General features: G+C 45.0%; 1 protein-coding gene across 2 annotated transcripts; it reads left to right on the top strand.

Annotated features, from left to right (window-relative positions):
* Positions 1 to 3182: 3182 nt before the first annotated feature.
* TRNAU1AP (tRNA selenocysteine 1 associated protein 1) lies at positions 3183 to 21188 on the top strand. 2 transcript variants are annotated; one of them, XM_074934188.1, is made up of 9 exons: positions 3183 to 3276; positions 5703 to 5800; positions 6917 to 7016; positions 8159 to 8211; positions 11061 to 11192; positions 13268 to 13387; positions 15446 to 15608; positions 16179 to 16212; positions 20735 to 21188. In XM_074934188.1, exons 1-9 carry the CDS (start codon positions 3250 to 3252, stop codon positions 20869 to 20871), a joined length of 864 nt encoding a protein of 287 aa, XP_074790289.1. In that variant the 5' UTR covers positions 3183 to 3249; the 3' UTR covers positions 20872 to 21188. The 2 variants fall into 2 exon arrangements, with proteins under 2 accessions (XP_074790289.1, XP_074790290.1); XM_074934189.1 differs by lacking the exon at positions 3183 to 3276 and adding an exon at positions 5565 to 5582.
* The last annotated feature ends 669 nt before the right edge of the window (positions 21189 to 21857 follow it).

Raw genomic sequence — 21857 nt, 5'->3', positions numbered from 1 at the left:
CCACAGACAAACTCACTCTCTTGCTGGTAATAGCCCATCCAAAGTGACCACTCTCTTCACAATGTGTATGATAATCAAGGTGGGCCATTTCCTGCAGAAATCCAGGTTCTCTCACCCCCTCCAAAAACCACACACACGCACACAAACTCACTCTCCTGCTGCATCATCTGGACCCATGGAAAAGAAGCTCTTGAGGAATTCCACCATGATTTCAACAATTTCCATCCCACCATCAACCTCAGCCTGGTCCAGTTCACACAAGAGATCCACTTCCTGGACACTACAGTGCTAATAAACAATGGTCACATAAGCACCACCCTATACCGGAAACCTACTGACCGCTATTCCTACCTACATGCCTCCAGCTTTCACCCTGACCACACCACACGATCCATTGTCTACAGCCAAGCTCTGCGATACAACCGCATTTGCTCCAACCCCTCAGACAGAGACAAACACCTACAAGATCTCTATCAAGCATTCTTACAACTACAATACCCACCTACGGAAGTGAAGACACAGATTGATAGAGCCAGAAGAGTTCCCAGAAGTCACCTACTACAGGACAGGCCTAACAAAGAAAATAACAGAACGCCACTAGCCGTCACCTTCAGCCCCCAACTAAAACCCCTCCAACGCATTATTAAGGATCTACAACCTATCCTGAAGGATGACCCAACACTCTCACAAATCTTGGGAGACAGGCCAGTCCTTGCCTACAGACAGCCCCCCAACCTGAAGCGAATACTCACCAACAACCACATACCACACAACAGAACCACTAACCCAGGAACCTATCCTTGCAACAAAGCCCGTTGCCAACTGTGCCCACATATCTATTCAGGGGACACCATCACAGGGCCTAATAACATCAGCCACGCTATCAGAGGCTCGTTCACCTGCACATCCACCAATGTGATATATGCCATCATGTGCCAGCAATGCCCCTCTGCCATGTACACTGGTCAAACTGGACAGTCTCTACGTAAAAGAATAAATGGACACAAATCAGATGTCAAGAATTATAACATTCATAAACCAGTTGGAGAACACTTCAGTCTCTCTGGTCACGCGATTACAGACATGAAAGTTGCGATATTACAACAAAAAAACTTCAAATCCAGACTCCAGCAAGAGTCTGCTGAATTGGAATTCATTTGCAAATTGGATACAATTAACTTAGGCTTGAATAGAGACTGGGAGTGGCTAAGTCATTATGCAAGGTAGCCTATTTCCCCTTGTTTTTTCCTACCCCCCCTCCCCCACAGACGTTCTGGTTAAACTTGGATTTATGCTGGAAGTGGCCCACCTTGATTGTCATGCACATTGTGGGGAGAGTGGTCAGTTTGGATGAGCTATTGCCAGCAGGAGAGTGAGTTGGGGGGGGGGGTGAGAAAACCTGGATTTGTGCTGGAAATGGCCCACCTTGATTATCATGCACATTGTAGGGAGAGTGGTCACTTTGGATGAGCTATTACCAGCAGGAGAGTGAGTTTGTGTGTGTATGGGGGTGGGGGAGTGAGAAAACCTGTATTTGTGCTGGAAATGGCCCACCTTGATTTTCATGCAGGTTGTAAGGAGAGTGGTCACTTTGGATAGGCTATTACCAGCAGGAGAGTGAGTTTGTGTGTGTGGTTTTTGGAGGGGGGTGAGGGGGTGAGAGAACCTGGATTCCTGCAGGAAATGGCCTACCTTGATTATCATACACATGGTGAAGAGAGTGGTCACTTTGGATGGGCTATTACCAGCAAGAGAGTGAGTTTGTCTGTGGGGGGGGCGGAGGGTGAGAAAACCTGGATTTGTGCTGGAAATGGCCCAACTTGATGATCACTTTAAATAAGCTATTACCAGCAGGAGAGTGGGGTGGGAGGAGGTATTGTTTCATGGTGTCTGTGTATATAATGTCTTCTGCAATTTCCACAGTATGCATCTGATGAAGTGAGCTGTAGCTCACGAAAGCTCATGCTCAAATAAATTGGTTAGTCTCTAAGGTGCCACAAGTACTCCTTTTCTTTTTATTATTTTTAAGCTGATCTCATTATTTTGGAGGAGTTATGCTTGAAAGTGCTCAAAACTCATGAGAATTTTTTTAAAATACTAAATTTGACATTCATTTTATTTCCCTACAGGTTTCGGAGCCTTTAGGCTGCACTTGGCCATGTTCAAGCTTTTCTGCACAATCATCATGAGGGCTAGAAACTTTTTCTTTCTTAAATGAAAGTGGAGACTCTCAGTAATCTTGTGAATCCAGGAGCTGGGGCTTTAAGAAAAACACGAGATACAGTGAGAGGAGTTGACAACAATGTAAACACTACTCTCGGCTGGATTCAAAGTAGCTCCTAGAAGCCACAGGTTGCATATTCCTTTCCCTACCTCCTGCACCTGCCCATCTTACCCCAGCTCCTACACCCCCATTCTACCCACATCACCAACTCCTCTTGCTCCCAAGCTACCACTCATCCCAACTCCTCCTGTCCCTGCCCCCACCCCATCCTACCCACACCACCAGCTCCTCCTGCCCCACCTCCCAAGCTACCCCAACTCCTCCTGTCCCTGCCCCATCCTACCTACCCCCCAGCTCCTCCTGCCCCACCTCCTAAGCTACCCCAGCTCCTCCTGTCCCTGCCCCCACCCCATCCTACCTACCCCCAGCTCCTCCTGCTCCACCCCCCAAGCTACCCCTCACCCCAACTCCTCCTGTCCCTGCCCCCACCCCATCCTACCCACACCACCAGCTCCTCCTGCCCCACCTTCCAGGCTACCCCAACTCCTCCTACCCCCGCCCCATCCTACGTACCCCCCAGCTCCTCCTGCCCCACCTCCCAAGCTACCCCAGCTCCTCCTGTCCCTGCCCCCACCCCATCCTACCCCCCCAGCTCCTCCTGCCCCACCTCCCAAGCTACCCCAACTCCTCCTGCTCCTGCCCCATCCTACCTACCCCCCCGCCTCAGCTCCTCCTGCCCCACCTCCCAAGCTACCCCCATCTGCCCCGGCCCTCGGGCCGGATTCCCGCGCGCTGCCGTTGCTCCTCCCACCGGCAGGGCCCGCTGTGGGCGGCTCGGGGCCCTGGCTGGCGGCGGCTCCGCTCTCTGCCCGCCCGGGCCCCGCAGGAGGAGGCGGCGGGGAAGCGCGGCGGCCGGAGCGGGCTCCGGAGACACCGTGAGGCGGCGCCGGCGGAAGCGGCGGCGGGGCCGAGCGGGCAGCCGGAGCCGCGGCCCCCCGAGCCCGCCCGGGGCCTGCGGGAGCAGCATGGCCGCCAGCCTGTGGATGGGGGACGTGAGTGCGGGGCGGCCGGGCTGCGGCGCGGGGCCGCTGGGGGCGGGGCTCGGGCAGGGCCGGGGGTGGGGCCGGGGGCCCGACGCCGCGAGCCCGGGGAGGGGTGCGGCCCCCACGCGCGGCCCGGGCACCCGCCCACGGCCACGCGCGCCCTGCCCATCACCCACACGCTGCCCTGCGGCCGCCCCACGTCCGCCCCACACGTGCCCCCGGCACCCTGCCAGCTCCCAGACAGCGCCGGCCTCCCCTGCCCGCGGCACCCTGCCCCCCAGACACAGCCCCCCACCTCCAAATCCCCCCAGACACCGCGCCAGCCCTGCCCCACAGACACAGCCCCCCACCTCCATATCCCCCCAGACACCGCACCAGCCCTGCCCCCCAGACACAGCCCCCCATCTCCATATCCCCCCAGACACAGCGCCAGCCCTGCCCCCCAGACACAGCCCCCCACCTCCATATCCCCTCAGACACCGCGCCAGCCCTGCCCCCCAGACACAGCCCCCCACCTCCATATCCCCTCAGACACCGCGCCAGCCCTGCCCCCCAGACACAGCCCCCCACCTCCATATCCCCCCAGACACCGCGCCAGCCCTGCCCCCCAGACACAGCCCCCCATCTCCATATCCCCCCAGACACAGCGCCAGCCCTGCCCCCCAGACACAGCCCCCCACCTCCCTATCCCCTCAACCACCGCGCCAGCCCTGCCCCCCAGACACAGCCCCCCACCTCCATATCCCCTCAGACACCGCGCCAGCCCTGCCCCCCAGACACAGCCCCCCACCTCCATATCCCCCCAGACACAGCGCCAGCCCTGCCCCCCAGACACAGCCCCCCACCTCCATATCCCCTCAGACACCGCGCCAGCCCTGCCCCCCAGACACAGCCCCCCACCTCCATATCCCCTCAGACACCGCGCCAGCCCTGCCCCACAGACACAGCCCCCCACCTCCATATCCCCCCAGACACCGCTCCAGCCCTGCCCCACAGACACAGCCCCCCACCTCCATATCCCCCCTCAGACACAGCGCCAGCCCTGCCTCACTGCCCCACAGACACAGCCCCCCACCTCCATATCCCCCCCAAGTGCCCTGCCCCATTGCCCCTCAGACACAGCCCCCCACCCCCATATTCCCTCAGACACCAGGCCAGCCCTGCCCCATTGCCCTACAGACACAACCCCCGACCTCCATATCCCCCCAGACACCGCGCCAGCCCTGCCCCATTGCCCCCACAGACACAGCCCCCCACCTCCATATCCCCCCCAGACACCGCGCCAGCCCTGCCCCACTGCCCCCCAGACACAGCCCCCCACCTCCATATCCCCCCAGACACCGCACCAGCCCTGCCCCATTGCCCCACAGACACAGCCCCCCACCTCCATATCCCCCACAGACATCGCGCCAGCCCTGCCCCATTGCCCCCCAGACACAGCGCCAGCCCTGCCCCATTACCCCACAGACATAGGGGCCCCCCACCTCCATATCCCCCACAGACACCGCGCCAGCCCTGCCCCATTGCCCCACAGACACAGGCCCCCCCCATCTCCATATTCCCTGCAGACACAGCGCCACCCTCCACCACCATATCCCCCACAGACACAGGGCCAGTCTTGCCCATTACACCCTCATGCTGCCACCCCATATCTCCCCACATGCTGCCCTGCCAGCCCTGTATCCCCGCACACACGCAGTGCCACCCCACATCTGCCCCACACATACAGCGCCACTCCTACCCTTCTAGTTCACAGACAGTGCCAGCCTCCCCTCCCCTCCCCTGCATGCAGCACCCTGCCCCATTGCCCCACAGACACTGGGCCACCCCCTACCTTATATCCCCCCACACACAGTGCAGTGGCACCGCTACCCTCATCCCGCAGTCCCTATATCCTCCACATACATTGCAACTTCTGTATTTCCCACCCCCACAGATACAGTGCCACCCCTGCTCACCCCTACCTTCCACACCAGTGCAGTGCCACCCCCACCCCATTACCCCCCCAGATAGTGCTACCCTCTACCCCATTACACCTACAGATAGTATCACTTCTTACTCTCCTTGGATATGCTGTCATCCCTCTAACCCCCCATACAGTGCCTCATCCTATGCGAGGTTTATTCCTAAATACCTCTTCCCTATGGTTGTTCCTTCTCCGAAAGGCCTCTGTCTCCCTAAATGCTTCATCTCTTAGTTCCGCAATGGGTCCGTTTTGCAGACCATCTTGTTGGGACTGGCTCTGTACACCCTTGCTGGTTTATGGGTGTGGGCGTTTGGCCCATGCTGTTGGTGATGCTGGCCCTTCTAAACAGGTCTTACTGCTTTTTTTAAGTGTATAGGCAAAGTGCTTGTCCAGGAGGTTTAACTGGTATGGGTGACACTGTGTGTTATCCCCCCAACTCCCCAATCTAACTTCAACCTTCTCGTTATAGCTGGAGCCATACATGGATGAGAACTTCGTATCAAGAGCCTTTGCCACCATGGGAGAACTTGTTCTAAGTGTAAAAATCATCCGAAATAGATTGACAGGGTAATCGTTTATGTTTACTATCAGTTCATTTTAATGATATATTCTTGCATTTAGATTATCCCTTTCCAAACCACAGGCCTCATTGTGGCCTTGTCTATGCTAGAATTGTTCTCCTTTACATTTCCCACCATTGCTACCTACAATACAGCTACGCTGGTAAGAACAGTGGAAGAGGGTGCTGCCAGTATTTGAATAGGGTTAGGCATCAATCCTATATTGTGTTTGCATGGACTTCTGTGCCCAAATAGAGCACCGCTAAAGATAGTGGGTGCCAGGCAGGCACTGCAATCCACCCCACCAGCACACTACACAGTAAAGGATGAAGGCCTAATGTGATATGGTAGTTACAGTGCTAGTGACCAGTCTACACTAGTGCTAGCAAAGGTGGGAAACATAAAGAAAATACTTATAGTTTAGCCACAGTCTTGCTTGGCTCTTTTGATCTCCGTTACAAAGATTAGAATGAGACTAGTGGATGCAGATTAAAATAAAGTCTCAGCCTTACATAGCTTTGCTTGCAAACATTTAAAACTGTTAGACTCTAGTAGGGAAGTTTGTATTTGTTTTTTTATCTGTTTATTTAGGAAGTTTTAGCAAGTTCACAAATCCTTGCCATGTCAATATCAGAAACAAAACAATCATTACAATGGTTGGCTTTTGTTTAAAGAGACGTTATACGGGAATATAGCCATCAGATCTTTCTGTTTAACAGGGTGTTGCCATATTACAAAGTGAGCATCAGAAATTTGTATTTTATTAAATGAAAAAGGACAAACGTGGGGAGAAAAATAATTACCTTTGATTTTTGAGGGGTTTGTACTAAATTTATTATTTCTCCCTTCCCCCTCCACCTTGTTGGCTCTGTAACTGGAGAATACAGCTGCCATGGCCTTGTGCGCTGTCACTTCATTGGAGATCATTTGTGCTTAGTCGCTCCTCTATGCAAGCTGAGTTAACATTTTGAAAATGTTCTAATTTCAAAATGGTGATTATAGGAAATTCCTCCCCCTCTCTGCATCCTTCAGAGAATCATAAGTATTGCTCTTTTTCCCAGATGGAGTCTAAACTTTTGTAATCTTAAAACTCTCTCTCTCTCTCTCTCCCTCCTGTCTTCAGAATTCCAGCAGGCTACTGCTTTGTAGAATTTGCAGATCTGGCTACTGCAGAGAAGTGTTTACACAAAATCAATGGAAAACCACTTCCTGGTGCCACACCAGTAAGTAAACCAAATTAATTAGTAGAGGAGCAGGAATAGGGAGGGATGGAGAAAAGGGATCCCACAATAATTTAGTAATTGAGATAATCAAAATAATCAGCAAATTGGGAGTTCTTCTTTTCTTTAGGAGCTGATGGGTGTGCAGTTACTAACATTCTTTATAGGAAACTCTCTGGAAGGATTTCATTAATTTTTAAGACATATGCCTATTTCAGGTTGAATGGATGGATAAAATTTGGGTAGCAGCAGATATTTGCTTTGTGAATTTCTGATCCTTTGCAGTGTGGTCAAAGCATGACAAAAGAAAAACCAGGCAACAGGAAGGAAAAAGCAGGCTACCGTTTGGAACCTGTTACCAGCACAATACTAGCAGATTACTTTGCACAGATTATAATATCTATGTGGGTTGAAATGGAGCTGAACTTTCACAGAGTTTTGAGTAACTTTGGTTTGCCAAGAGAAGCATGAAGTTCAAGCCTCACATCATTCTTGAGCCTTAGCAACAAAAGTTACTCAAGTCCAGCTACACAGGAAATGCTCATCAAAACTACACAAGCAATCTAAAATACAGAGTAAAGTATCAGTAAAGTATCTAGAAATGTTATGATTGAAGATTTGGTTTCCAGTGTGTCACACTCTATTTGGTTAACATTCCTGTAAATTACACTTCTCTAAATTTGTATTCTATGTTTTAATTAAAAATACCAAAATGTGGAAGGTCTCATTTAATGGTGATTGTTGGTACTTTTGTTTTTTCTTCTCTCTGGAGATGTGAAAATGAAAGACCCTGGTGTGTCTCCCAGTCTTCTGCTAACCTTTTAGAATACTTTTGTAGTAAAGGCAGCCAAAATCTCTTGGGGTGAGCAGGCAAGACATCCTGACCTGGGGGTAGATCCTCAACTGGTATAAATTGTAATAGCTCCATTGAAGTCAATTTACACTGGCTAAGGACTTGTCCTCTAAGGCTTTAGCCTACAGACCTGCCAGTGTTAAGCATTTAACACTTGCCATTATTAAGAAAATGGTTTAAAATTAGTGTATTATAACTCACTTTTATTTTTTCTAATTATGATTATAAAAATGTTCTAAAGTGAACCCACATGGTTTTACATATTATCAGTTTCTATTTATCCTTGTTTCAGTCAAAGCGATTTAAACTGAACTACGCAACATATGGAAAGCAGCCTGATAACAGGTAAGCGTTTAGTATTCAAACATTGTCCTTGTTTGTTTGTGAGCTCCCTTGCAAAAGAGTATTCAGAGAGTGCAAATCCATACATTCAGTATTGCTGGACCAGATCAGCTCCTAGCAATATAGAGTAGGGGAATTTTAACTAGAAGCATAAAATTTAAATCTTAATTGCCATTTGGGGCGGGCAGTGCCAGGCAACAAACCAATAATTAAGAAACGAGACTGCTTTAAAGTGTAATTAAACACAGTGGAGAGGTTTATGATACAGTGCATTGCCTTAGCAACTTCCATGCACCTCAAAGTGCTTCACATAATAAAAATATGTTTGTATTGTTTATATAATGTCATAAATATGCCTAGCACTTGGCAAAATAAAGACAGAATGCCTGCCCAGAAGAATTCACATAACTGAAGTTGAGAACAACACAGGGAGGGATTGAGGTACATATGTACAAGGTTGACAACAATATGGTTGCTTAGGTGAGTGATATTTGCATCTTAGGGATTACATTTTTATTTTTAGACTCATTCATAAGCCTCTTTGAAGAAGTGCATTTTGAGGAGGGACTCAGAGGTGAGGGTCAAAGCTGACAGATGGGGTCAGAAAGGGGGTTCCAGCCATACACAGTACAGACCTGTTTACGCGTGGATGTCGGGAGTCAAGCCGTCGTGACCGCGTGTTAATGGAACACAGGTTAAGAGGGCCATGCTGAAAAAAAGTGTCTGTAATTCACTTAGAAAAAAAACCGTTATTTTCGCTCTTTCTGGCTCGCATTTTTTTTTTTCTTATGAAGTCTGTCATTCGCCACAGACGAATAATTTTAATATTTTCCACATTTTGCTCCTCCATAAATCTTACAACAGTTTCTACAGTATTAAGGGCTTCTGTGGGCAAAATTTTGACCTTTTCAACGACATCCTCATCGTCATTGTCATTTAGGCCTGCGTTATTAGAATTCTCGCCATCACTTTCGCGGTCTGATGTAGCCTCGCAGCCCGTTAGTATTTCTTCCTCAGACAGAAATTCTGAAGTCGGGCAACCTTCATCCATCTCCAGCCACTCGGTAATGATTTCTGGCAACGTACCCAAACTAAAATCTTTTATCATTGATACCTGCGCTATGCCATGAGGCTTTTTTAAACGACTTATAAACCCCTTGCTGGCTTGGAATGATTCATCCCCCGTTAAATTTCCAAATTTTGTCGCTTGGGCTTGAAGAATTGGCCCACTTAGCAGCATTCCTTTCAGCCTTTCTGAGCAAACCACGAGCGCATGGCTTTGCCTATTGTGGGTTTTGCTGAACAGCGCACATGTTTTCACTTAAGTCCTGTGGCAGAATCAATATTTTGTACAAAGCCGTTCAGTTTAGATTCATTTTTTAGCCATCCTCGGAGAGTAGATTCATCAATCCCAATAGCTTTTGAAACTTTGGCCTGGGTTTCTCCGCTATTTACTTGATCTATTGCAGCTAGCTTTTCTTCTACAGTGTAGGAACACTGATGCTTGCCCTCTGCCATTATATTAGACCTACGGTTAAAATTTTCTAATGTAGTATATATATTACTATATAACTACAGTATTATATATCTCTCTAGCGTGACAATGACTAAGCGTGCGTGATACGTCTTTACCAGTATCGGTAAAAACGTACAACACGTTTCCACGCCGCACTTCCTGTCGATTTCTATGTTAGTGAGCAAATCTGTAGCACTACACAGCGAGTTCCTGTACCGCGTGTTAACGAGTCTCAACGTGTTAAACAGGTAGCACTGGGAGGCATGGCGCTACCGTGCTTTAAGCGGATTCGCGTATAAACGGGTCTGTACTGTAACAACAATTGTGTGATTAATTCTTGCAGTCGCCCAATGCGGTAGGTATTAGCCTTATGTTACAGGTGGCTAGCCTGAATCACAGAGAGATTAAGTGACTTGCTCAAGGGCATGCTATAAGTCTGTGGCAGTCAGAAGAAGAACTTGCTCTCTTCACTCTGTCCTATGTTTTAAGCACTTGTAGGCTTTCTAAAACAAAAATTCTTTTATAAAGAATTTTTAAATTATACTTATTCCAAACCTGACATCTATCCATGTGGGAGGATGGGAAGGAATGAAAGGTGTCTTTTATCTCCAGGAATTTATGCTGTTCCATATTGTTTAAGAATTCCAAGAGTCAAAGCATGGCCCCAGTCCTGCAAGCACAGATATATGTACTTAACTTTAAGCACAAGTAGTCTTACTGAGTTCAGTTGTACTACATGTGTGCTTAAACGTTTGCAGCATCAGCACCTATAATTGATAGATTACAACTAAAGGTCAGTAAATTGGAAACTAGCAAATCTACGAATGAGCTATTACCCACAAGTGGGTAACGATGGTTTGAAAATCTAAAGCAGTACATGTGCGGAATGTTATTTTGAAGGAATTAAACCACAAATTTGTTTTTTAAAAATGGTTTTACAGTACCGAATATGAAGAGAAATTAAACCTATTTTCACTGAATTTTCTTTTTATTTCTTTGGGGGTATAAATGTTCTCTTGCCGTGTTGGAAACACAAACACAGTGCCATGAACTAGTGTATGCGGAAAAGGTGAAATGGAGGAGCCACCTGGTTTTGCTGCTCCAACTGAACAGGAAAATACAAACAGCATAAGCAGGGGAAACTTTTTTAATGTTTATTATCTAAATTACCAGTAGCGTAGGTAAAGGCTTTTAAAAATTATATTGGTATCTCCATAGTCCCTTTAACTCATGCCACTTAATAACCAGATGTTTTGGATAGTTTTCTGCTCTTGTTAATACCACACTATTTGTTTTATTGCTATTCATAAAATGTACTCTTTATTGACTCCTTTAGTCCAGAATACTCACTCTTTGTGGGAGATCTGACCCCCGATGTGGACGATGGCATGTTATATGAGTTTTTTGTTAAAGTTTATCCGTCATGTAGAGGTGGCAAAGTTGTTTTGGACCCGACTGGAGTTTCCAAGTAAGTTTACCTTATGCCTTCCTCTCTCTTGCTTCATGTATTGTGAGATCTTTTGAATAAAATAGGCCATCTCTAAACTCATAGACTTTGCCTCTTTCCACAGGCAGTGAGGGAAAAGGAGTAGTTGTATTAGTTTTGCTTAAGACTTAACCAACCAGATCACAAGACTGAATTTTCTATATTAAATATTCAGTATGTCTGGTTTCTGCTATTCACAATACCATACTTTTGCTACTCTGTATTAGATCTGTGTGTATTTTTATTAAAAATGTTTTATTGCCTGTTAGGAGGTTTTCAGAAGCACTAAGTGATTTATGAACACCAGTCCCCTTTGACTTTCAATGCGAATTTGACTCTTGGATAGTTTTGGATGTTTTAGATGCTATAGGAGCCAGATACCAAACAAAACTGTGATTCACTGTCTAAATATGCTGTAGCTTAACCCTCATTTTCAGATTCTGGAAATGACCCAACCTAAACCAGAAATCTGAAGTCTGCCCTCTTAATATGATTAAATAGGCATCCTAAATGCACCATTTTCTTTTCTGTTGTATCTTCTCAATAAAAGGGTTCTTTGCTCAGCACTCAAATTTAAAAACAGAACATGTCATTGAGGCAAAGTGAGTGTCCTGGTTTTATGTCTGGGGAAGAGTGCTCTGGTCAGATTCTTTTAAGCTGTAAAACCTCCCCACCTTCTTCAACAAGAGCCTGAACAACACCCAGAATTGCAGTGGTTTTATATTAAAGATGTCATTTTTTAAAAAAACCTGATTTTAATCGATCAGTTCAACTTTGTGTGTGGACACTTACATCGATTTTAAATGTGACTTACACTGGTTTAGTTTGCCCCTGTACCATTGCGGGAGCAAACTAAACCGATACCTGTTGAAAACGGGTTATAACTGTGTCTGCTGAGGCATTTGCTCTGGCTTAATTAACTAGTCCAGGCTTTCTTTCCCTTCCAACATCCGCTCTCCACCTGGGTAGACTCTCTTTTCCTCTCACTCCTAAGTTCTTGATCTTTCTGCTGCGTCCATTGAGGCAGCCCAGCCCACCCTGGCAAGCTGGCACTACTCAGTTGTGTGCTGCTGAATTACCTCTGACTCACGACAGCCTCTAGATCCCACTCTAAAGCTAGGAAAATGTTCTAAACGTTTTCTGCTGTTGCCAATTCTGGTTCAGCTCTACTGGTCTTAGTGACATTGGAAGCCCTTGTGTTGAAGGGCAGCTGGCTGTGTGCCACTGTTGTTCAAGTGAGGCTGCCCAGAGCAGATATTATTAATATGTTCAGTGTTGCTAATGCTGGCAGAGCAGCGCAGGTGTTAGCAACAACAAGAAACTTTGTAGAAAAGTTCCCGAGTGTAGATGGGCTTGGACTGGGAAGTCTGTCTTAATTCACCTTGTAGAAAAGCAAACTCTTTGCATCACATTGGGACCAGTTTGAGACACAAGTGATGCCCGTGGCTGCTTATTAGCTCTGCACTGCCTGAGAGGCTATACAGGCTGGCTTTGATTCCCCCTTTCCAATACTGCTGCCATATGGGGAAGAAACTTCTGGTCTGATTCTTTCTTCTCCCTCTTCCCTTCATCTCCACAGCTGGAGGTCACACAGATCAAAAGCCTGGGCCTTCTTCACAATGTCTATACAGGTGCCTAAGAACTGTGAGCGGTGCCTACCTTTCATCTTCTCCCTTGCACCACACCCCCGTCCAAGCTTTTAGCTCCAACACATTTCATGCAGTTCCACAAAGGTCCCCAAAAATCCACTTCCACTGGTACAAGATGTATATTATTCTGATGCCTTTGAAAATACAGCAATTGTTAGGACATGAAATACTTCAAACACTGCAAATAATAGAAAGTCACTGGAATAGGGAATCATTTAATCCCTGCTAAAAAAAACCATGGACAGACTTTCACTTTTGTGTTGACATTTCACTAGCAAAGTATTCTCCCAAGTCCATGTTTTATTAGCTATAGCGTATTCCTAAACCCATATGGGTTTGTCTGAAACATCTGAAAATTGAATGCCTTTTGCTTTAGTGTGATACAAACCATTCCATGTCTTTCTGCAGAGGTTATGGGTTTGTGAAATTCACGGACGAGCTAGAACAGAAAAGAGCCCTGACAGAGTGCCAAGGGGCTGTGGGATTGGGCTCTAAACCCGTACGCTTGAGTGTGGCCATACCAAAAGCGTAAGTATGGGAATAGATGCGTGTTTTGTAATAATTCTCTTTCCCGTTCTCAGTTCATATTCATATTTAGCAGCTGATGACGGAGCAAAATCTCTGTAGTTTAAATTGCATAAGACTTTCTGATTTTGTAAATACTTAGTTTAAAATCTGTTCTTAAAATCAAATGTAAAGATCAATTTCAGTTAAAATGAATTATGTGAATGTTGAAACTGGAGTTACTGTACTGAAGTTCATTAAACATTGATTTGGACTGTTTGACTTTTTTATTGCTATGTCTTATAGTGGTGAAAATCATATACAATAAAGAGAACTGAGCTTTTCATACCTGTTTGATTTTTGCTGCATATCAACACATAGGAAGACACTGTCAGAAAGTTTAGGCCTAAAATTTATAGTCTGCATTTCAGAAGAATATGTCTTAAACTTAATATGAATAGAGAGAGCTGGTATTTTTACTCTTTGAAAAGTGTGTGGTTTATATTTAAACATTCCCCTACAGATCTATCAAGCCAAAATTTATGATTTTTTATTTAGGCACCCATCCAGTGCTTTCAGTGCCTATCCCACACAATAAAATCACAGAACAAACAAGGGAATGCCTTTAAGTGTATCACATAGCCGCATTATACTAACGTATGAGAATCCCCCACTCCAAAAATGACATTCACCAGAAACATTGAAAATAAAGGTTAATCTGATTTAAAATGACCAGCCGAATTTATTTGTCCAGCCTAAGTGCAAAAATTAAACCAAGACTAAACATTACATTTTTAAAACTCTGATTTAATCATGTACTTCAGTAAGAAATTCAGGTTTGTTTCTTTTTTAAATACAATTTTTTGACCTAGCAATGTCCCTTTACATTCAAATAGGAAATAGTCTAACCGTGCTCATTTGACTTCTAGGTAACCAAAGTGTGGTCTCTTTGGTAATCCCATAGCAATGTTCAGTAGGTATTAAACTCTTTGAGGTAGGGACCATCTTTGTACTGTGTTTGTACAGCGCTTAGCACAATGGGATCCTGGTTCATGATTAAGGCTCCTAGGCATTATGGTAATACAGATAATAAATAATTGCCCCCCCAGTCAATTTTTCAGTGTCCCCAAAACTCTTGGGTGGGACCAGGGAACGAGGTTGTCCTATAGTGTTAAGATTTTGTTTGCTCTTTACTCTATCGCTCTTTAATTTCTTAATTAAGGGTATTCTCATATGTGAAATAATGTTTTCATTTTTAAGGGATATTTGTCCTCTCTCCTTTCTGCCCCCTCATTTATTTCAAACCATATTAATCAGAAGCCCATACCCTGAAAGCATTCCCATTGTATGGCAAGCAACGAGAATTTGGCATATTCACAGACCATTTGAAAACTAACATTTTTCATTTCTATGGTCCTTTTCAATCCAAAGTACTTCATAAACGGTATCCATATCACAGCACGGAACTGCACCCACCTCTGAGAGGAAGGAGGTAACCGTTCATCACACAACCTGCTACACACTAGTAGTGAGGGGAAGTTTTGTCACAGACTGGGGTATACTACTGTTCTTTTGCAAAGCTCTCAGGGGTCTTCAGCACCCACATACAGAAAAAGGAGCCCCTGTTTTTAAAACCCAAAACCACCCCCTAGCCTCCTGCAGTATGCTACACAGTAGTCAGTGTATCTCTACTTTGTCAGATGGATGAAGGGATGAATCCTCCCTGCAGTGATTTGAATCCTGGGTTCCAGTGACTAGTATTCCAGACCTGATGCTCACAATTCTCAGCTGTTCCCTCTCCTACTCTCTAAAATTGTGCTACGTTAATTCAGTAGTAAGAAAGCAAAGTGTTCTAATAATTAAAATAATAGTGGGGGCAGGAGTGGGGATGGAAAACCAACCAGTCCCTCCTACAAATGTATGAGGATGGAAAAACAAACAAAACAAAACATCACCAACAAAAGGTACACCTGAGGTTCACAGTATTGGAAGATGATGTAGATCAAATCATGTCACTCATCTGTTTTTTTCCCTTAAATAGTCTTCATTGTTTGTAACGTCTTTCTTTTTATTTTTTTTAAGTAACCGTGTGAAGACGGTGGAGTACAATCAGATGTACAACTATAATTATAACCAGTATTACCAACAATATCAGAACTACTATGCCCAGTGGGGATATGACCAGAACACAGGCAGTTATAGCTACAGCTATCCACAGTATGGATACACACAGAGCACCATGCAGGTAGGGACATGGCACTAATTGTTTATATTTTAATAATCTCTCATCACAAAAGATCCCAAAGCATTTTACAACCAGGAGAAGGACACCTGTTTTCCTGGGTCCTTGATCTTCCTGCCGCATAAGGAAGCAGAGCCACCTAGCAAACAGCTGACTGGTATTGTGGCCTGCTGCTTTACCTTTATGCTGGGTAAAGGGGTCAGAGCTGTATAAAGGGACACTTAAAGCCCCAGTTGTGGCTGGGGGAAGGATATCCCTGGTATAGGCACTGTGGATGACAGCCATAAGTCTACCTTTCAAGGATCCCACCACAAGCCCTGGTGTATGGGGTGTGCCAGGGGCAAGGCCTCAGCGTGCCGTACTGCAAGGATTCCAGGAAGGGCTGCATCTTTTAGACCTACACAGAATCTCAGAGCTTACTAGGGCTGGACCCCAGGGCTTGGGTACTACGGATTCTGCCTTAATCAGCCCCTGTGTGAACGTCCCAGTGTGTGGCAGCAGTAATAAGCAGGTGATGTTTTCAGACGCAGTTACATATTTGTTGCCCTGAAGATATTTTTGTTGCCCTTGCAGACATATGAAGAAGTTGGTGAGGATGCATTGGAAGGTATGTGTCTTTATTTTAAATCTACGTTGCAACTGGCTGTTTTCATTATATTGATACAGCGTTTTCATGGATTGGCATTTAACATCTGTATTTTTGAATAAATTTGAGGTTCATGAAAGTTTCAGATCCGTAGTGTGGGCAGGTACTGCGCAGACTTCCCTATGAAGTCCCTTACTCTGCACCCTTATTCCAATCTTACTATTCCAGTCTTGAGCCTTGCCAGGGCACAGACTAATTGTCTTTGCTAGCATTGAGAGGATTGTATGGACTAGTGCTTATACCCTTCCACCCTTGAAAATATGAACTTAAATCCTGTGCAAATCACAAGTTGTTGTCCTTCCTTTAATAAATCTTCTCTGTTATAAAACCATCCCAGTTGTGTATTCTGTTTGTTCCCGTTATCACTGTCCTTTTATATTTAATCAGGAAGCAGCAACAATTTTTGTGCAGTGTTCACGCTAATAGGCATGAGCTGAGTATGCAACGTGTAGGGTGTCTCTCTCTCTCTCTTAAATTGCTACATAAAAAAAAAAAAGTCAAACAGCCAGAGTCTTTACAAGGGTCTATATGAGTATGACATCACTTAACTGGAAAGCCCTCTTTGTTTCTAAAAATATTTCATAATATAAGATAATTCCTCTCCTCTGATATTGATACAGCAAAGCACCAATTGGAGTACCTCTGTTGTGGGGGTTTTTCTTGCTGACTAAACTTGCCCTGTATTTAGATGCTGAATTTTATATAAAACCCAAAAATATCTTATCTAATAATATTTTTAAATATTCCTCACATGATCTGTTCATGTCTGATCTGATTGTAATAATGCTGCATTTTAATCTAATTTTTACACTTCTGTGGTCTGTTTTTTCTTTTTTTGCATTTCAATGGACCAGTCAGTTTCACTTCATACTCTGACTCATGCACTTGCCTGGTGCTTGTGCTAACCTGATAATATAATCTTTGGGTTGCAAATGTGACAGGGGAATATTAAATCCAAACAAAAATGTTTTGTGTTTTTCAGTTGGGTTTTTAGAGTGGAAATATTTCTGGGATTTTTTAAATTGTTTTTTTGCAAATTTGTTTTAACAATCCAAGTACAAGCCTAACTCAACCTCACAGGTCCCTTTAAAGTTTATATTTTTTGTAGTAATAGAATGTCAGCACATTATGCTTTGCTATTCAATTTCAAAGTGCTTTACAAACATTTTCTCCAAATGTAAAATACAGACCCTATTCATACCTACCTCACAGGGGTGTTGTGACACTTACTCAATTCATGATGAATTTAATGAAATAAATACTACTGGGAATTGTGTGATTTTAGGAGACTTTAATTTCCCAGATATCGATTGGAGGACAAGTACTACTAATAATCATAGGGACCAGATATTCCTGGATGTGATAACTGACAGATTTCTTTACCAAATAGTCACGAACCAACAAGAAGTGATGCCATTTTAGCTTTATTTTTGGTAAGCAGCGAAGACCTCATAGAAGAACAGGTAGATGACAACGTTGGTTTGAGTGATCATGAATAGGGCTCCGTATTTGTCATGGAGGTCACAGATTCTGTGACTTCTGCAGTGGCCAGTGTGGCTGACCCCAGAGCCGACCGAGCAGCTGGCCCTGGGGACAGCCACACTGGCCACTGCTGGAGCGGCTCTGCAGCCAGCCGTACTAGCCAGTGCTGGAGCAGCCCTGGCCCCAGGGCCAGCCACACCTACTGCTGCTCTGGCGGCTCTAGGCAGCTGGCCCTGGAGACAGCCTGAGCAGTGGCCCATGCAACTGGTCCCAGGGACCGCCTGAGCAGCAGTCCCAAGGCTGCCGGAGCAGCCGCTGGCCCCCCGGGGCTCCCCCTCCAGCAGTGGCCGGAGCGGCAGTGGGCCCCCAAGACTTCCCCCCACCCCACTGGTGCCATGGGCTCCCATCCCCCTGCAACGTCCCTTCCCCCCCCCCAAGATTCAATCAGGAGTATTTATGGTATAAGTCATGGACAGGTCACAGGCTGTGTTTTTTTGTTTCTTGTCCATGACTTTTACTAAAAATACCCATGATTAAATTGTAACCTTAATCATGAAACAATTCAGTTTAATCTAAATGCAAGGATAAACAAAAATAAGTCTGCAGCTAGGGTTCTTGATTTCAAAAGGGCAACTTTAAAAAAATTAAAGGAATGAATTAGGGAAGTAGACTGGACTGAAGAACGCCAAGAATCTGAATGTGGAAGAGGCTTAGAATTACTTTAAGTCAAGGTTGCAGAAACTATCTAGAGCCTGCATCCCAAGCAAGGGGAAAAATTTGTAGGGAGGGGTTGCTGACTAAACTGAATGAACAAGCATCTCAAGCAGGTTATTAAGAGAAAGCAGAAAGTCTACAAGGAATGGAAGAAGGGGCGGATCAGCAAGGAAAGCTACCTCTTGGAGGTCAGAAAGTGTAGAGGAAAAAGTGAGAACTGCCAAAAGCCAATCAGAGCTGGACCTTGCAAAGGAAATTAAAACCAATAGTAAAAGGTTCTTTAGTCATATAAATAAAAAAGAAAACAAGGAGAGAAGTGGGACTGCTGAACACTGCAAATGGGGCAGAGGTTAAAGATATGGCCCAACACCTAAATGAGTACTTTGGCTCAGTTTTTAATAAGATTAATGAGGATCTTGGGAACAGTGGCAGGGTGACTAATGGGAATGAGGATATGGAAGTAGAAATTACCATATCTGAGATGGAAGCCAAATTCAAACAGCTTAATGGGACCAAATTGGGGGGCCTGGATAATCTGCATCCAAGAACCATAAAACGAACTGGCACATTAAATTGCAAGCCCAATAGCAAGGATTTTTAATTACTCTAAACTCGGGGATGATGCCCTGTGACTGAAGAATTGCAAATATGGTATCTATATTAAGAAGGGATGGGGGGAAGTGATCCAGAAAACTACAGGCCAATTAGTTTGACTGCAGTTTTATGCAAGGTCTTAGAACAAATTTTGGAAGAGAGAGTAGTTAAGGACCTAGAGGTATGTGGTAATTGGGATAAAATACCACATGGTTTTACAAAAGGTAGATTGCGCCAGACCAGCCTGATCTCTTTCTTTGAGAAGATAACTGATTTTCTAGACAAAGGAAATGCAGTAGATCTATTCTGTCTGGATTTCAGTAAAGAGTGTGATACAGTTCCATCTGGTAAATTATTAGTTAAATTAGAGAAGATGGGGATTAATCCAAGAATCAAAAGGTGGGTAAGGAACTGGTTAAAGGGGAGACTACAGTCTGTCATGCTGAAAGGTGAACTGTCATACTGGAAGGAGGTTACTAGTGGAGTTCCTCAGAGGCAGAGAAAGATTTAGGTATATTAGCTGATCACAGGGTGACTATGAGCCGCCAATGTGATGCAGCCATGAAAAAGGCTAATGCAATCCTAGGATGCATCAGGTGAGATATTTCCAGTAGAGACAATGAAGTGTTATTACCAGTATACAAAGCCCCTGTGAGACCTCTTCTGGAATGCTGTGTGCAATTCTGGTCTCCCATGAATTCAAACTGGAACATGTGCAGAGAAGTGCTACTTGACTGATCAGAGGAATGGAGAACCTACCTTACAAGAGGAGACTTGAGGATTTGGCTTGTTCAGCCTAACAAAACAAAGGCTGAGGGGAGATATGGTTGTTCTCTCTAAATACATCAGCGAGATAAACAGCAGGGAGGGAGAAGGGTTATTCAAGTTTAAGGGCCAGTGTTGGCACAAGAACAAATGGATATAAACTGGCCATCAACAAGTTTAGGCTTGAAATTAGACTAAAGCTTCTAACCATCAGAAAAGTGAAGTTCTGGAACAGCTTTCAAAGGAGAGTAGTGGGGGACAAAAAACTGACTTGTTTCAAGACTTGTTTATGGAGGGGATGGTATAATGAGGTTGTTTGCAATGGCATATGGCCCATCCACAACAGCTATTAGCAAATACCTCCAACGGCCGGAGACGGGACACTAGATGGGAGGATTCTGAGTTACTACGGAGAATTCTTTCCCCGGTTTCTGGCTGGTGGGTCTCACCCACATGCTCAGGGTCTAACTGATCATCATATTTGGGGTCAGGAAGGAACTTTCCCAAGGTCAGATTGGCAGAGACCCTGGGCGGTTTTTGCCTTCAGCAGCAGCAGCATGGGGCATGGGTCACTTTCTGGTTTGCACTAGAGTAAATGGTGGATTCTCTGTAATTTTGTCTTTAAATCAAAATTTGAGGACTTCAGTAACTCAGCCAGAAGTTATGGGTCTATTACAGGAGTGAGTGGGTGGGTGATGTTCTGTGGTCTGCGATGTGAGGGAGGTCAGACCAAATGATCATGACGGTTTCTTCTGTCCTTAAAGTCTCTGACTGTGAAGCACTTTCAGATGCTCAGGTCGAAAGTTCTCTTGCAAGTGCCAGGAATGTATTGTGAGCCTCTGCATTTGTTTCAATACAATTCATGTTAGTTATATGTAATCACAATTTGTATGTGACCCATTGATGCCTTGTTTCTTTCCTCTTTTAGATCCAATGCCTCAGATGGACGTGACTGAAGCAAACAAACAGTTTATGGAACAGAGTGAAGAACTCTATGATGCCTTGATGGACTGTCACTGGCAGCCTTTGGACACTGTCTCTTCAGAGATTCCAGCCATGTTATAGCCTCATTGCTGAGGCTCTGTCTCTACACGACAAGCCAGCAGGCACCAGACTCCTACGCTGCACCTGGAACCTGCAGTAGTGAAGGGATGGCCACTCTTCCACCCAGGTCTCTGACTCAAAGTACAGGGGGACTGTGGCATTTCCTGTACACAATGAGTATCGGAGGAGGAGCATGGTAGCTTTTATTCATGGTGAAAATTAGAACTGCAACAGTTTTATTCCTTTGGTCTTGAAATGAACTCTTAATACTTCTTGGGGAATTGTAATTTATAAACTTTAAACAAGATGGCACAGGGGAAAGACTCTTCTCCAATGTACAATAAAAAAAAAATTGGTCTTTTAAGTAAAATTATCCTTTGCATTTTGGTTCCTGCTCTTCTCTCTGTTTTGCTACCCATTGAATTGTCTTATACTCACACAAAACTACTTTCAGTAAATATGTTCTTTAAAAAATCACCATCAATCACCACTCAAACGTCTCAACACCTCAACATTGAATGGGTAAGGTGGCTGTAGATCGCAGGGAAAAATATGCAGACAAAGGCTTTTGCTATGCTTTATCTATACACCAATATAGAGCTACCAGGCTTCTAGCATGGTGATCTTGAGCAATCTGGACAGGGAGGGTTTTTTGGGAGGTGGAGAGGATGAGTAGTAGTATTAAACTATCATAGGCTAATGCTCTCTAGCTAGCCATTAGCACAGTTTTGCTTGCCTGGGTCTTGATGTATGTGTGAAGAATTTCTCCCCCACTGGTCAGAGAAACAACTTACAATGTTGCTAACAGCAATCTCATTTAGACGTAGTTCCATCTACTACAGTCCTATTGATGTGGACAGGCCTTGATGGTCCATTAAGATTCTAAGCTTTACTTTTCCTGTCCTATCTGAGTGAATGTTGTAAAATTTAAAGTCATGAATGAGAAATGGGTCAGAGCAATGTAATTAAATACATTGCGCAACTTCCAAGGTGCTACTCGCATGAAA

This window comes from Natator depressus, chromosome 19 (assembly GCF_965152275.1).
Source record: "Natator depressus isolate rNatDep1 chromosome 19, rNatDep2.hap1, whole genome shotgun sequence".
Lineage (NCBI taxonomy): Eukaryota > Metazoa > Chordata > Testudines > Cheloniidae > Natator > Natator depressus.
Note: the sequence above shows the minus strand (reverse complement) of the source record. Positions and strands in the feature narration are given on the sequence as shown.